Source organism: Dipodomys ordii, unplaced genomic scaffold, assembly GCF_000151885.1.
Source record: "Dipodomys ordii isolate 6190 unplaced genomic scaffold, Dord_2.0 Scaffold11, whole genome shotgun sequence".
NCBI lineage: Eukaryota > Metazoa > Chordata > Mammalia > Rodentia > Heteromyidae > Dipodomys > Dipodomys ordii.
In genome coordinates this window covers 3,655,994-3,673,139 of record NW_012267227.1, presented here as the reverse complement: position 1 = coordinate 3,673,139, position 17,146 = coordinate 3,655,994, and the positions used below count along the sequence as shown (strand labels likewise).

At 45.7% G+C, this 17,146-nt stretch overlaps 1 protein-coding gene across 1 annotated transcript in view; it reads left to right on the top strand.

Moving 5' to 3' along the window:
- Positions 1 to 16,515, top strand: part of Usp3 (ubiquitin specific peptidase 3) — a 74,642-nt gene extending 58,127 nt beyond the window's left edge. Inside the window, exons 10-15 of the mRNA XM_013009929.1 lie at positions 1,124 to 1,270; positions 4,733 to 4,839; positions 4,950 to 5,030; positions 15,718 to 15,836; positions 16,068 to 16,181; positions 16,278 to 16,515. Of these exons, the coding sequence (XP_012865383.1) occupies positions 1,124 to 1,270; positions 4,733 to 4,839; positions 4,950 to 5,030; positions 15,718 to 15,836; positions 16,068 to 16,181; positions 16,278 to 16,349 (640 nt within the window). The 3' untranslated portion in view covers positions 16,350 to 16,515. The remainder of the gene's footprint in view (positions 1 to 1,123; positions 1,271 to 4,732; positions 4,840 to 4,949; positions 5,031 to 15,717; positions 15,837 to 16,067; positions 16,182 to 16,277) is intronic.
- Positions 16,516 to 17,146: the final 631 nt, after the last annotated feature.

The following is a 17,146-nucleotide window of genomic DNA, read 5'->3' as shown; positions in this document are numbered from 1 at the left end:
TCTTAATATGGTGTAAGAAGTAATATAAGAACATGTTGAACAATACATTTGTAACATGTTTAAAAGGGGCTTCTTGGAACAGTGACTAAGGTGTAAGTACAGAAACATTAGTTATCTTTTACCTTAAAAAAATTCTTCCTAGGGGGGTTGGGAAGGTGGCTCAGTGGTAGAGTGCTTGCCTTGTATGCATGAGGCCCTACGTTCATTTCCTCAGCACCACATAAGCAGAAAGAGCCAGAAGTGGCGCTGTGGCTCAAGTGGTAGAGCGCTAGCCTTGAGCTGAAGAGCTAAGGGACAGAGCCCAGGCCCAGAGTTCAGGCCCCACAACCGGACCCCCTCCCCCCCCCAAAAAAAAAATAAATAATTCTTCCTAGGCTGGGAAGGTGGCTCAGTGGTAGAGCGCTTGCCTTGCATGCAAGAGGCCCTACGTTCAATTCCTCAGCACCACATAAGCAGAAAGAGCCAGAAGTGGTGCTGTGGCTCAAGTGGTAGAGCGCTAGCCTTGAGCTGAAGAGCTGAGGGACAGCGCCCCGGCCCAGAGTTCAGACCCCACAACCAACCAAAAAAAAAACAAAAAACTTCCTTTCTGCTATTCAAAAATGTGTATTTTTAATCTAAGGAGTTAAAAATTATAGTGCAGGTATGTATACACCTGTTTTTGAGCGAGGGCAAGTTGTGACATTTTAACATTTGAGTGTCTAGAGAGAAGTGTTTGGAAACTGAAGGTCCATTCAAGGAATGTGACTTCTAGTCTCATCTGCTACTCTCTAGCTGTGGAGACGGGAGAAATCACAGGCGTTTTGACCACTTATTTTTATTAGCATGGGGCGGGGGGGGTGTTCATTGTGACATTTCCACACATGTATACAATGTATTCCCATCAAACCCCCTTCTATCCACACTCCTTCATCCCTGAAGTGGAGAAGCCATTGGAGGACGTTATTACAAATCCAATTAGCTCTAAAATTCAAAATTATTTTTTCAAGAATTCTTTATTGAAATACCATATAATGTGTGTTATTAGTGGGGTGAGATGTCCTCATGGGCATAGGCCGCCTTTTCTGGAATGTTTGGCTGGAGAAGCAGAGCCTCTGGGTCATCACATGCTTCTATTTGCTTCTAGGGGCTATCAGCAGCAAGACGCCCATGAGTTCATGCGCTACCTTTTGGACCACCTCCATCTGGAACTCCAGGGTGGCTTCAATGGTGTTTCCCGCTCAGCAATTCTACAGGAGAATTCTACTCTGTCTGCAAGTAACAAGTGCTGCATGTAAGGTTTCCTTTTGTCTTTTTTTGTAGAGTGCTTTGGGTATCCTGTGAATGTTTCTGTGTGTTAGGTTAATTCTAGCAGTGAAGAGGTTTGTGGGGGTTACCTGGACATTTGCTGGAACTTCTGTGCACTTGAAAAAGTTCAAGTGGTCTAGCATCCAGATCACAAGTACAGCGTAGTTGCGTCTTAATGTGGTCATCTTAAAACTTGAAAAAACAGTAGGCATGTCTTAGCATTTTCCTCAAAGTACATTGAATGTGTAGTTAATTTCTATATACAAAATAAGTCTATACGTTCACTAAAAATGAGAGGTTTTTTTTTTTTTTTTTTGGTGAATTGTGGGGCTTGAACTCAGCCTGGTCACTGTGCCTCAGCTCTTCAGCACAAGGCTAGCGCTCTACCACTTGAGCCACAGCACCACTTGTGGTTTTCTGGTGGTTTTATTGGAGATAAAGAGTTTCATGGACTTTCCTGTCCCATGTGGCTTTGAACCTTGATCCTCAGATCTCAGCCTCCTGAGTAGCTAGGATTACAGGTGTGAGCCACTGGCACCTGGCTGCTTATTTTGAATGAGTTTTCCAAAAGACTATAATGAAACTGAAAATTTATTGAATTTAAGTTCTCAGCATTTTTTTTCTCAGTAACAACCAAACAATCCTTTTGGGTTACTTTTCTGTGTAATAAATAGTACAAAACATACTTTTATTTATTTTTATTTTTTTTGGTTCCGGTTGTGGGGCCTGAACTCTGGGCCTGGGCGCTGTCCCTCAGCTCTTCAGCTCAAGGCTAGCGCTCTACCACTTGAGCCACAGCGCCACTTCCAGCTTTTTTTCTTTTTGCTTATGTGGTGCTGAGGAATCGAACCCAGGGCCTCAAGCATGCAAGGCAAGCACTCTACCACTGAGCCACCTTCCCAGCCCACAAAACATACTTTTAGAGCAGAATCTTCATTTTTCTGGGGAAGGAATGATTTATTGATCTATATAGGAAGGGGATTTATAAGAAAAGATACTCCCCAAAGGAAAGAGTAATTTACATACATGTATGTCTGTCCCTCCAGTAGACTCTAGTATAAAAAGGGAAGGCCTTGACTTGGTAAAATTCTTCCGGCTAGCACCATATAAAATACATAATTTTAAAGTTCTGTATTTTGTCATGGCATATGCTTATTCTTACAGTCGGAGTGAGCCAGGAGTTTTCTTAATTATTTTCTCTAATTTCTTGGGCACCCTATGGAATCAACATCGTATATAATGTTTACATGATATTCTTTAAGCACCTGTAAATGCTCATTAATGTAAAGAACTTCAAGTTCCATTTTTGAGTTAGGAATAGAAAGAAGAAATTATCCTCAAATATTAAAAACTGAGGTTTCCTTTTATTTGCTTCAGTGCATTGGAGTAAGCATTTAAAAACCTGAGCGTGTTTGCTAAGTAAAACTAGAAGAGGTCCTATGCAGTCTGTGCTTACTCATGTTAGCACACCCAGACCTACCAAAGGTCGGGGAGATGACAAAAATAAATACCACAAGTATTGCTTTTAATTTTTGGGGCCTGAACTCTGGGCCTGGGCGCTGTCCCTCAGCTCTTCAGCTCAAGGCTAGCGCTCTACCACTTGAGCCACAGTGCCACTTCCAGCTTTCTTCTTTTTGCTCATGTGGTGCTGAGGAATCGAACCCAGGGCCTCGAGCATGCAAGGCAAGTGCTCTACCACTGAGCCACCTTCCCAGCCCCAAGTATTGCTTTTAATATGTAGCTAATGTCTAGCACTAGCTGGGTGCGGTGGTTCACTTCATGTGGGAAACTGAGGCAGGACCAATCTAGACTACATAGTGAGACCCTGTCTCATAAACAAAACAATCACTAGTACTAATGTAAAGGATCCTAGTAGTATAAGAATTAGTAATCAATATTTACACTGTTTGTATGTGCACAGGGAAGGAACAGCAAGCAGTTTTGAACTATTTATGAATCTTGTTTTGTGTTACAGTGCACTTAGATGGTTACACTGCTTTGTATTGTCCTGTTTACATGAAAGGGTTGGTTGAAGTCCTTTGTTTGCAGATGATTTTTCCCCCTGTGTGTTCTTATGGCTCAGTTTTAAACCTAAAACCCAAAATGTCCGCTGTGTGTTATGGTTCCCCTCTGTTTGATAATTTTCTAGTCTGTCTGATAATATTCTAGTCAGTATGTCTTTCAAATGAGTTTTAAAACAATAAACTTAGTCTATTTCTTTGGTCAGTAAAGGAAGGAAGACCTTCCATAGAAAAGAAATGAAACTTTTCTAGTTGAAGAATTGCTTAGGTAGGTTTAAATTGGAATGGGTTAGAAAGTACAGTTCAGTTCAAGAATAACTTATTGCAAATAATAGAAAAGAGCATTTTCTATTAGTCCAAAGACTACTGTACAAGTTGATTGTATAGGGTTTTTTTTTTTTTCCTGGTCGTGGGGCTTGAGATTATAGTACCGTTAACCCCAGCAAGTGACTGAGGCCACCTCAGATTCATTACCATTATCTTGGTTCAGGTAAGAGCGCATTACATTATGAGAAGATGCTCAGGCAAGACCATCTGTGGGATCCTGAGCCAAGTTACTTATGCTCTGTGTCTTGGTTTCTGGATTCTGAAAAATGAGGATAGCAGTATCTGCCCTCTAGAGCTGTTGTGAGGATGACTGACCCAGTAAAGGAGCAGTGCTTAGAGTGGAGACTGCATGCAGAAAGTACCTTTCAGCGCCCGCTGCTCTTGCTTGGTCCAGAGTCTGTGGTGTGCGCACACGGTGGCAGGCATGCCGTCCTTGGAAACAGTGAGGTATGTGACCTACTGTACAGACTCGGGGAATACAAAGCAAGAGGCAGATGTGGTCTGACCTGATGCTAATACTGCCAGTGCTTTCTTCTTGCACACTGCTCCTAGAACTCATCCCACTTTCATGCCAGGCTCTCAGGTCAGTACTCTTTCTGTTTACACTGGCTGGAACTGAGGCTTAGAGAGGTTCTGTCACATTAGGACAGTTAGTTCTTAAGGTGGCACATATTTTTATCTCCACAAGAAACTGGTTTACAGTGGGAGGAGCTTTTTAAAAAGAAATATTCGGGCCCAGGACCTTGAGTTGTGAAGTTATATCTCCAGCAATAATGACTAAATCTGTACTAATTTTTGTTTACATCCTCAGATTAAGAATGTTGTTCAGAGTCAAGTGTATGTGATGAGAGGTCATGCAGCAAACATCCAGTACATCCTAAAGTGGGGGTGAGGGTGAGCATCGAAGGAGAGGCCAGGGTTAATTACTTCTAGAGAAAGTGCAACAGGGGAAGGCCAGTGGTTAAATCATTTATTTAGTATATGCCTAGAGAGCTTTGAAGTTTTAATCTTGTAATTTAAAATATAAATGGTATACACAGGAAGTTTCCTATAGGAGCCTTTGCAGAAATTTAAGTTTTTCACTGAGATGTTTCCTCTAGAAACGGAGCATCGACGGTGGTCACAGCTATCTTCGGAGGCATCCTTCAGAATGAGGTCAACTGCCTCATATGCGGGACGGAGTCCAGGAAGTTCGATCCATTCCTAGGTAAGATGTACGGGCCTGTTTATGTCGTTACACTTGAGAAAACAGAGTAGTGATTACTTTCTGCATGTAGTCACAGGCCCTTAACAGATATTTTCCTCTGTCCTTTTAAGATCTTTCATTAGATATTCCAAGCCAGTTCCGAAGTAAGCGTTCTAAGAATCAAGAAAATGGACCGGTGTGTTCATTACGAGGTAAAGATATTTTAATGTTCTAGAAATTTCTTTAAAAACGGAATAGTATTGAGTTCTATTTGTGTTCTGTGCCGCCTCTTGTCTTCAATGTATCTCTGTTGCAATTTTACTGCTCCCTAAAATTCTGTTGTGTCTGTTTACCACATGATGGTATTAGAGGATGCATAAACTATCTTTGTTTTCTTACTATTGGCTTTAAGATTGGCAGTATATAAAAGAGAAAGTTTCTCACCAAGCCTGGGTGCCAGTGGTGCAAGATCAGCCCAGGCAGAGACCTGGCCTGAAGCCCCCATCTCAACCAGTAGCTGAGCACATGGGGTCAGGGGTATAAATAGGACAGGTCTAAGGCCTGTGCAAAAGGACTAGAAGGCATGGCTCAAGTGTTAAGTATGAGCCCTGAGTTTAAACCCTAGTGCTTTCGAAAAGTTTTCTGACCAGATGAAACAAAATTTGGTCTGAAAGATATCTTACTAGTACCTCTAGAAAGAAAACTCAGCACATTTTTTTTTTGGGGGGTCCGGTCGTGGGGCCTGAACTGGGCCTGGGCGCTGTCCCTCAGCTCTTCAGCTCAAGGGTAGCGCTCTACCACTTGAGCCACAGCGCCACTTCCGGCTTTTTTCTTTTTGCTTATGTGGTGCTGAGGAGTCGAACCCAGGGCCTCATGCATGCAAGGTAAGCGCTCTACCACTGAGCCACCTTCCCAGCCCCTCAGCAAAATTTTTATAAATTACACTAGTTCTTCTTTTACAGGAATAATAGTTTGAGAAATCAGTTTATCTTATCTGTTATATCGAGTTTGAGGCCTGCTTTTTAATCACAAGACCATTAAAATTCACACTTACTTTGGGAGACCTTGAGCCAATTCTTTAATGAGCATTAGCTACTTCAGTCAAGGGGAAAGATCTAATTTAAAATTCATGGTGAGAGGACGCAGGATGGCACCTTGCATGTCTGCTGCTGAGAGAAAAGCCTGGCAGGGAAGGAAGAACTGCATCTTGTGGAGAGTGATTTGGGGAGACTGGGAACTAGCAATCCTGGAGAGCAGAGTGGGGTTGCAGCGCTTCTGCCTGGTGCTGGAGAACGCCAGCAACCAACCCCGCCCTGCTAGACACCACCTTCCGCCAGCAGCCAGCACCACTAGCACCCTCTCCCTGGGAACCTGAGATGGGTCCAGACACAGTTCTAGAAACACAGCTGCCAGTGCACACTCCAGCACTACCTGGCTCCCCCTGGGGGCCGCCTTGTGTAGAAAGCCCGAGCTTACCATTCCTCCCCCACAGGTCTGGGGGAGGCCCCCTCTGTGTCCTGAAGCTCCAGAATAGTGGCCCACGCCTGCCTCACAGGAGGTCGGGAAGGTTGTCTTATAAGGTCAGAGCCTTAGGACTGTAACTGCTGATACAAAATCCCCTGGCATTGCCCAAGCTCGTTGCTTAGAACTAGGGGAATGCCCCACAGCAAGTGCCACCAGCACTTGCCTCACATGACTGCCTCTACATCTTCAGATGAGCCACTCGTGCTTGACTTTCAGAACTGTGGGCACCAGTGCTATAAGTCCAGATGTGACCTGTACATGCAGTGGGGGATCTGGAGAAGGGCTCTGTAGCCCACAGACTTGGGACCATGGCTACTGGTGTCGGATTTACTTGCTCTTGTTCTTTGAGACCTGGAGAAGGTACGATCGTTGTACCACAGCTCTACAAGACTGGCTCCGGTGCTGAAATTGCCCCACAAGACTTAGGTAGGGAAGGTCCCCTTTGAGTCCCATAACTCAGTCTGCCATTACCAGTGCCACAGCAAGCATCAGCTGCGCACATCTTGTGGGACCTAGTGGAGGTCCCATCCCATCCTGTGGTTCAGGGACCCGAGCTGCTGGCTCACAGCCCTTGTGCCCTTGTGCTAGCCCTCTAGGAACTGGGCACACAGGCCGCAACATCCGACTGCAGCCTGAGGACGTGCCCTCTGAATGCTTCCAGCGGTGGCACAGCCAGGTGGCCACCTCCACGGACTGCTTCAGGTCGAGACTGGAGTCGAGGCACTGCTGACATTTGTCATCGAGTGCTGATCCAAGCACCACGGTGGCCCCCTTCAAATCACGAACCTCAGAGGGACCCCGAGTGATGAGGGACTCAGAGTGCTAGCTAGAAGAATCAGGGAGTCCAAACCTCTCCTTGAGGACTGGGAGAATGTGCAGTTCCTGTGGTTTTGTGGGGTGCCAGCCCTCCCGCGAAAGCGTCCAGTCCTCTGTAGAAAAATTCCGCCTACTGGTTCTGCTGTGACCCTCAGCTGACCCTCAGACCGCCTCGGCTGCCACCCCTCCACTGCATCCTGCGTGCATTCCACACACAAAGCGAGAGGAAGAAAGGGGCTGGCTGTCACACAGCCACACAGGTCCAGACACACAGCCTGCTGCCACCAGCTGCCTTCCACGTGCTCTTCCTCCTGTGAGCTGCTCAGCTAAAAGAAATCCCACCTGGCTTCACTGCCCTGGTGGCAAGCACAATGCCAGCAAATAGGGAGAAAAGCCCAAGCCAGTGCCCCGTGTCAGGTTCTGCCCTGGGTAGACATGCCCACAGTAGCAGCAGAGATGAAATACTTTTCTGTCCACACCTACGGGGTCCTCTGCATCTGGTGGACGTGTCAACAAGTTCCCCCGGATCCTGTCCCCCACGAAGCACCTGTTTCCCATCAGAGGTCAGGTGCTCCAGGTGCTCACCACTACTGCAGGAGCCAGGAACAGAGATCCATTCTAGGAGCAGTAGCCTGAGGTAGTCTCCGTCACCTACAGGGGCCATTCCTCCGATTTCAATAACCAGAAAGGATGGGCCTCAATTTGCTACCTACGGTATAGCTGCCTGAATTGCTGGAGTGTCCCCATTCTTGTCCATCCTGCAAAGACAGAGCATTCATATGTGCCTAAACTCACAAGTAACAGCCCAAGAAGGTACGCTGTTGTGTATCTGGAAATGGTCTCCATTTTGCATAATAAATTGCTACTCCAGGACACAGCTTGAGGAGGGAGTTGCTAAGATGCCCATCATAAAATGGTAGAGATAGCCAGTTTGGTCAATTGCGCAAATTTCAACAGAGGTATAAAAGAGACATGAAAAACCAAGGGAATATAGCACCTTACAAAATTGGTAATTCCCTAGTAAGAGATTCCTAGGATACCAAAGGAGATGAAATGCTGAATCAGATCCAAGAAACTACAGATATTTACATGAAATTAGGAAGAGAGTGTGGGATATAAATGAGAAATTCAGCAAAGACAGATTGTGAGAAAGAACCAGTCAAATCTAAGAACTGTCTTAAGTCAGGCTAAAAATACAGTTGAAGCCAGGCAAGGTGAATCACTTCTATAGTTCTAGGTACTTAGAGGCTGAGATTGGTCTTCTGCCAGCCCAGGCATAAAAGTTTGCAAGATTCCAGCTGGACACTAGTGGCTCACCCTGTAATCCTAGCTATTCAGGAGGCTGAGATCTGAGGATCAAGGTTCAAAGCCAGCCTGGGCAGGAAAGTCTGTGAGACTCTTATCTCCATTAAATCACTAGAAAACGGGAAGTGGCACTGTGGCTCAAGTGGTAGAGCGCTAGCCTTGAGCTGAAGAGCTGAGGGACAGTGCCCAGGCCCAGAGTTCAAGCCCCACGACCGACACACACACAAAAAAAAAGTTTGCAAGATTCCATCTCAGTGGCTGGACATGGTAGTGCCTGTTCCCCCAGTACTGGGAGGCAAAAAACACACACCTTTCATCCACAGCAACATAGGGAAGCACAAAAAGAATGATTACAACCAAGGCTAGTCTGGGCATAAAGTGAGAGACGCTACCTTAAATGGAACCAAGGCAAAAAGGAGCTAAAAGTGTTGCCTACCTAGCAAGCATTTAGCCCTGAGTTCAATCTCCAGCACTGCCAAAAAAGAAAAATATATTTAAAACAAATGATACAGCTCAGTTTTAGAAAAGAACCACACCCCCAAATTAGAAGGAAAGATCAGAATAGAAACAAATCAAATAGTCTAAAGGCTTTAGACTTACCTTTTAGATTTTAGAAGAATACAGAGCATCTGTGAAATGAGTTTGTCAGTTTTATCTTTTCAAATGATCAACCTTTAGCTAGACTTATTGAGACAGAACCTCACTAGAAATGACAAAGAGATATTGCAGCAGATGCTACAGAAATTCAAAGGATTCTTAGGGAGTATTTCGGGGAAACTGTGATAATAGACAAGAGAATCTAGATGAAAGTGAAATATACTGGACACATTACCTACCAAACAAACTCTTGAGGATATAAAAAGTGAATAGACCAATAGCAAGTAATAAGACTGAATCAGTAATAAAGTCTCCCCAAAAAGAGAAACTGAGCACTGGATAACATCGCTGCCAGATTTTACAGACCACTCCTGAGAAACCTTCTATACTAATTCTATGATGCCAGCATTGACTCCATTACCAAAACTGAAGTATCTATTGTGAAGGTATATACAAAATACACCACTTAACTATCAAGTTGGTTTCATTCCAGGATTTCAAGAATGGCTCAACTTACATGAACCATTAAGTGAAGCACATTATATAAATGAAGTAGAGTAGAAATCACATAATCGCATTAGAAGCATTTGATGAAATATGATAAAAACTCCAAACAAATTAGGTACTCAAGGCTCAGCTCTCATTATATAGTCAAAGGCTATAAATGCCTAACCTATAGCCAGTTATCACACTGAATGGGGAAAAACCCCAAAGCATTTCTTCTAAGTTCAGGAATAAGGCAAGATGTTACTCTAACTGCTGGTATTCACTTAGTATTAGAGATTTAGCCAAAGCAATTAGGCAAGAGGGAAAAAAAAGGAACTCTAGGGAAGGTGTGGGGGTCATTATCCCTCTATGCAGATGACATGACTCTGTACATAGAAAACCCGGAGTTTACCAAAGCAGGATTCGGATCAGTGAATTCAGTAAAGTAGCAGGCTGCAAAGTCAGTAAGCTTTTCTTTGTTTTTGTTTTCTTTTCTTTTCTTTCTTTTTTTTGCCAGTCCTGAGGCTTGAACTCTGAGCCTGGGCACTGTCCCTGAGCTTTAGCTCATGGCTAGCACTCTACCACTTGAGCCACAGTGCCATTTCTGGCTTTGTCTGTTTTATATGGTACTGAGGAATCAAGCCCAGGATTTCAGGCTTGCTAGGTAAGCACTCGACCACTAAGCCACATTCCCAGCCCCCAATAGCTTTTCTATACACCAATAATAAAATTGCTTAGAAAGCAATAATGAAAACAGGTCCGTGCACAGTAGTTACAAAAATTAATGCAACATCTAGGAATAAACTGAAGGGTGTGGAAGATCTCTATAATGAAAATTATGGAACACCAAAAAGAGAAGTTTCAGGTTCAAGACACACAAGGTGAAAAGACTTCCCATGTTCATGAATCAGAAGAACTAATGCTTCTTCAAGCAATCAAAAAGTTTAGCCCATCAAATACCAACGGCATTCTTCACAGAACTAAAAATAATCCTAAAATCCACATGAAAGCACAAAATATTCTAAATAGCTAAGGCAATCTTGGGTCAAAATAGCAAAGCTGGAAACACCACAATACCTGATTTTAAGACATTACTACACAGCCTTGGGAAAGCCCAGCATGGTATTGCCATAAAGACAGAATAATAAATCTAAATTACAAAATTCAGGGTGGATGTGGTGGTGCATACCAATACACTTGTAATTCTGGCTCCCTCCCAGCTGAGTCCAGGCCTCACACCAAAGCACAAATCCCTACCCTTAAAATGATCTGCTGTACAGTGCAGGAAAAAAAAAATCATCAGTGAGGAGAGATCCTACACAGTGGGAGCTATTCATTTGGCAGATGATTAATATATAAAACTGAAAAAAACCTACAGTAACAAAACTAAGCAATCTGATTAAAAAACAGGCAAGCAGGGGCTGGGAAGGTGGCTCAGTGGTAGAGTGCTTGCCTTGCATGCCTGAGGCCCTGGGTTCGATTCCTCAGTACCACATAAGCAAAAAGAAAAAAGCCGGAAGTGGTGCTGTGGCTCAAGTGGTAGAGCGCTAGCCTTGAGCTGAAGAGCTGAGGGACAGCGCCCAGGCCCAGAGTTCAGGCTCCACGACCGGACCCAAAAAAAAAAAAAAAAAAAAAAAAAACAGGCAAGCAGTCTGAATAGATAAGTCTCAAAAGCAGCAACACCAATATTAAGTAAATACATGAAAAGTAATCAATATCATTAGCTATTAGAGAAGAACAGATCAAAACTACAATGAGAAATGGGTGTCAGTGGTCCTGCCTATACTTAGCTACTTAGGAGGCTGAGATCTAAGGATCTCAGTTCAGAGCCAGCCCAAGCAGGAATGTCTACCAGACTCTTATCTCCAATTAACCATAAAAAAGCCAGAAGTGACGGGCTGGGAAGGTGGCTCAGTGGTAGAGGGCTTGCCTTGCATGCCTGAGGCCCTGGGTTCAATTCCTCAGCACCACATAAGCAAAAAGAAAAAAGCCGGAAGTGGCGCTGTGGCTCAGGTGGTAGAGTGCTAGCCTTGAGCTGAAGAGCTGAGGGACAGCGCCCAGGCCCAGAGTTCAGGCCCCACGACTGGACTCCCCCCACCCAAAAAAAAAAAAGCCAATAGTGGAGCAGTAGTAGAGCACCAGCCTTGAGTAAAAAAGCTCAGGGACAATGCCCAGCTCTCAAGTTCAAGCCCCAGGACCGACACAAAGCAACAAAAAACTACAGTGGGACTCTGAGACCTCACCCTGGTTAGGATGGTTGTTACCAAAAATAAAACCAGCAGAACAAATGCTGCAAGGAACCCTAATCCTTCTATACGATTGGTGGAGATGTAGATTAGTACAGTCACTACATCAAACAGTTCGGAAGGTCACATGAGAACTACCACGCAGTCCACCTTGCCCACTGCTGGTATGTACTGAAGAAAATGAAGTTGGCACACAAGAGACCTGTAAGCCTGTGTTTACACCAGCACTGTCCACAATCGCCAAGATGTGTGATCAGCAGTAGCGTCCAAGGACAGATGAGTGGATAAAGAAAATACAGCCAGGTGCTGGTGTCTCATACCTGTAATCCTAGCTACTGAGGAGGCTGAGATCTGAGGATTACAATTCAAAGCCAGCCCAGGCAGCAAAGTCCATGAGACTCATTTCCAATAAACCACTAGAAAACTCGAAGTGGCGCTGTGGCTTAAGTGGTAGAGTGCTAGCCGTGAGCTAAAGAGCTGAGGGACAGCGCCCAGGCCCAGAGTTCAAGCTCCACGACCACCACCACCAACAACAGCAGCAAAAAGAATGAAACCTTAGCATTTGCAGGAAAATGGATGGAACCAGAGGATATCATATTAAGTGAAATAAGCCAGACACAGAAAGGTGCATGCTCACGTGGAGACTTTAAGAAAGAAAAAGTAATAATTTGACAGGAGAACAATGATGAGGGTCTGGAAAAGTCCTAAGGGGGGCATCTGATTAGTGCATGATATGTACATATATACAGCCATCTAGTGACTCCCACTGATTTGTAAAATGTGTTTTCATAAAACTGTTCCCAGAAATTGAAATGGAACTCTGCCAAATCCCAAGGCCAGCCTTACACTGATACCAAAATCAGCCAATGATGCAGAAAACAAATTATGGGCCTATATTCTAGATGAATATAGGCGCACAAATTCTCAACAGGAAAACAGACTGTGTTCTGCAGCACATCACAAAGGTCATGCCGAGCTGGGCACTGGTGAGGCTCACCTGTAATCCTAGCTACTAAGGAGGATGAGATCTGAGGATCATGGTTCAAAGCCAGCCCAATCATTTCCAGTTATCCAGCAAAAGGCAAAAGTGAAGCTATGGCTCAAGTGGTAGCGAGCCAGATTTGAGCAAAACAGCTCAGTGACAACACCCAGGTCCTGTGTTCAAGTCCCCAAACTGGCATACACACAAATAATAAACTTAGAAATGTGCAAGATTGCTGGGCATAATGGCACACACTTGTGACCCCAGCATTTGGAAGTCAAGGCAAGAGGCTTTCAAGTTCAAAGCCATGCTAGACTACATTAGCAAGGGCCTATATCCCAAAAAGCCAAAAAGAGAGGGCTGAAGGTATGACTCAGGTAGCCCTCTAGCAATGTGGGAGGCCTCTAGGTCCAGTCCCAGTACTACTTAAAAAAAGTAATGGAGCTTTATGAAAGGACAAGTCCAAGCCCCAGGAGGCGGCCGTGGCTCTGTCTGTGGTGGCCTGTCTTCTCCCTGAAACGGGAGCAGGGTAGAGCAGCATGGGCGAGCGGCCTGCAGTACTGAATAGCAGCGTGATGGAGAGGGAAAACTTGTGCATGTGAGTTTATTCTGCCACAAAGAAAAAGTACAAGCCAGGGGAAATGAGAAACCAGCCAATAAGTGGTGTAAGAGTGATTAATATTAATGTGGGGAAACATCAGTATTACCCCACTTTATATTTTCCTGAATTAGAGCTCTCAAGATAGAAATGTGGAAAGTACCACAAAACACTGTGGGCAAGTGTCTCTGACGTCAGCGGAGGGTCCGAGTGTGTGAGCAAGGCCAGAACTCATTATGCAGCTAAATCCACTGCACAATCCTGACACACCATAGCGTAGAGAAGACAACTGAGACAACTGTTTGTAACATCTGAAATAAAAGGTACTCTGCCCAAGTATATGATACATTAAGAAAGTGCAACTTGCCCAAAAGAAAAAAAATGTGTATACACACACACACACACACACACACACACACACACACTAATCTGTTGGCAAGATAGGGTGGCGGGTTAGGATAAAGGCAGGAAGTGCTGTGTGCGGGCGCCGTGGGGGAGGGCTGTCAGCATGGTCCTAGGTAGTTCCGTAACTAGTCATTGTACTTGCAAACTCAGGCCAGCATATCTATAAAGGATGTCCATCGAATCACTAAAAAGAAGTACTGTTCCTGCAGTCTGCCTCACATTTGTCATCTTGAAGCAGAACACTGGTAGGAAGTGATTCTAACCGCGAGGATAGACTTTCCAGTGTTGTCACTGCAGCCCACGAAGCCCTCACCACGCCAGCTGCGTGATATTAGACCCAAGACTTTCTAGAGAAGGTTGTTCGAGCTGGGGTTTCCAGGTCCACCCGTCTCAGGCTTCCTGGAGTAGGCGGGAGGACGGGCGGGCACATCCCACCACACCAGCAGATTCTGTTGCTATGGAGTCTTGTGGACTTTTCTGTCCAGGCTAGCCTGGAACTCTCAGACTCATGATCTCAGCGTCTCAAGTAGGTAGGGTTACACGTGGGAGCTACTGGTACCCGGCTGGATTTCCCGAGCCACACTCCAGATCTCCCCGCCTCCTAAGTAGCTGGGATTACAGACATGAGCAGCTATACGCAGCTTTAACTTTTTTGGGACTCACTGAATAAGTTTTTTTTTTTTAGCTGTAAGACCATGCAGTTGCTGAACAGGCTTAATTTAAGTTTTTCCTTTCTGTTTTGGATGTCTTTTTTCCCCCCTCCTCATTGCTCTGGTTGAAACTAGTACTATGTTGAACGGAAGTAGCAAATGTGGGTTCCTGGTCTTGCTTCTGATCTTTAGGGAAAAGTTTTCGGTCTTCCATCACCTAGTGTGATGTTCCCTGGGTTTTCACATACAGCTTTTATCACGTTCTGGTTTCGGTGCTCACACTGATCTTGAGTACGGAAAACTCTGCTCTTTCTTCCTTGACAACACCACGGTCTGTCCATGATGCAAGCTCACATGATGCTGGCTTCAGAGCTCTCCGGCCCCCTAATGAGTGGTCTAAAGGGACTCGGCTTGCCTGGCCGGCTGCCGGCGTGCCCATGGGAGGCCCCTGCACAGAGTTAGAGTTGTGTTCACAGCACATACCTGCTGGACTTATGCGCTCTGTGAGCATGGCATGGAGGAAAGGGGGGGATTGGGTAAGGCTCGAGAACTAAGTTGAGATGAGGGGAAATGAGGCAGAGGCTCCCGTGCTTATTAGGCCTTGGAGTCAGAGCAGAGCCATACTCAAGAACGCATGGTCCTGCTGGGCACTCACAGCCTGGAATCCTAGCTACTTGGGAGGCTGAGCTCTGAGGTTTGAGGCTTGAAGCCAGCCCTCAATGCCTGTGAAGTGTTTAGCTCCAAATAACCAAAAAATGCTGAAGTGGAGCTGTGGCTCAAGTGGTAGAGCACGAGCCTTGAGCAGTAAGGCTCAGCTACGCCACCTAGGCCTGGAGTTCAAGCCCCAGGACCAACACCCCCCTCCCCCTCACCCCACTCCCCAAAAAAGATTAGCCCTGAGTAATTTTGTTTTTTAAGTAGTTAGGATTGTAAAAAGGTTTGATCTAAATCTGACTTTTTATGCACTTGGGGCTTTGTTAAAAGCCTGTTGAGAAGGTTGCTACCAAAACTTGATTTCACTAGGAATCCATTTTTATTAGCATTTTCACTAAATATCCCATTATTTCCAGTAAAACCACCACCGTGTGCCAACCGGTCATCTCTGGGTGCCAGGGCTCATGCCAGGGGCTTTCTGGCTCACGTCTGCTGCAGCCCTCGGGCCGTGGCTTTCCCTGTGGCTTTCGTAAGGTCAGAGCCGACACGGCCAGGCCCAGGCCTGCTGGCTGGCGCTGACTTCAGAAGTTGCCTCTACAAAGTGTCTTAATGCTGCAAAAATGAATTTGGTTTCAGATTGTCTTCGCAGTTTTACCGACTTAGAAGAGCTTGATGAGACAGAGTTATATATGTGCCATAAATGCAAAAAGAAACAGAAGTCCACAAAAAAGTTTTGGATTCAGAAACTCCCCAGGGTAAGTGGCGAAGTGCAGTCCCAATTCAGTGTGTGCGCGCGCACGCGTGCGGTTGGGGTGTGCCTGATTGAGGACTGTTGTAGTCGGAGCTTTACACAATTGTTCTTTGTTCTCTGCTGAGGCCTTTGGGGGGTGGGTGCATGGAAGGAGGCAAAGCTGAGCAGCATTCAGCACCCCGAGTGGAGACCGGGGTGCACCAGGCCCTTCACCATCCTGTCCTTCCTTGCCCAGGTGCTGTGCTTACATTTGAAACGATTTCATTGGACAGCCTATTTAAGAAACAAAGTCGATACCTATGTAGAGTTCCCACTGAGGGGCCTAGACATGAAATGCTACTTGCTGGAGGTAAGTGATGACCTGCCTGGGCTCCTGCAGAGGGGCAGGTCGCTGGCAGAGCACCACCAACGTCACTGACCATGCTCCCGACTCCTTGTCCCGCAGCCTGAGAACAGCGGCCCGGACAGCTGCCTGTACGACCTGGCCGCCGTGGTGGTGCATCACGGCTCTGGGTGAGTGAGATGCGGCGCTGCTGTCCCGGCTTGGCTGCCAGCATCTTCTGGTTGGGAGGACCTGGCAGCCAGCACAAGACTAGCAGTGTGGGCTGGAGGGCACCGGGGAGCTGCAGGCATCCACGGAAGGCAAGCACAGACCAGGAAAACGGACAGCTTTAGGAGCCTGCTCTATTCCCCCATCTTCTGGGTTGTCTTTATTCCAGTTCCTTCTTTTGTCAGGGTTCATGTTTGTTTTGTTCACTTGCTTGGCTTGGCACTCTACCCCTTGCACCATGCCTCCTGCCCTGCCTTTTGTGGGTTATTTTGGAGATGGAACCTCATGGGTTTTTCTGCCTGAGTAGCTAGGATTATAGGGGTGAGCCATCAGTGCTGGGCTCAAATTGGATAACATTTGAAAAAATTGTGTTAAGCTTTAAGGCTTAGAATTTTTGTTATTATAAAGGTGATATGCAGAGGTGAACTATACTTATTACTATTATTTTTAACTGTCAAACCTGAACTATCATACTTCGGCAGAACTACTACTACCCAGGATAAAAATATTTGCACCTGTGGATAAGAATATTTTACACAGCCGGGCGCTGGTGGCTCACGCCTGTAATCTTAGCTACTCAGGAGGCTGAGATCTGAGGATCGAGGTTCAAAGCCAGCCCGGGCAGGAGAGACCGTGAGACTCCTATCTCCAATAAACCACCAGAAAATCGGAAGTGGCACTGTAGCTCAAGTGGTAGAGCGCTCGCCTTGAGCTGAAGAGCTGAGGGACAGCGCCCAGGCCCAGAGTTCAAGCCCCATGACCGA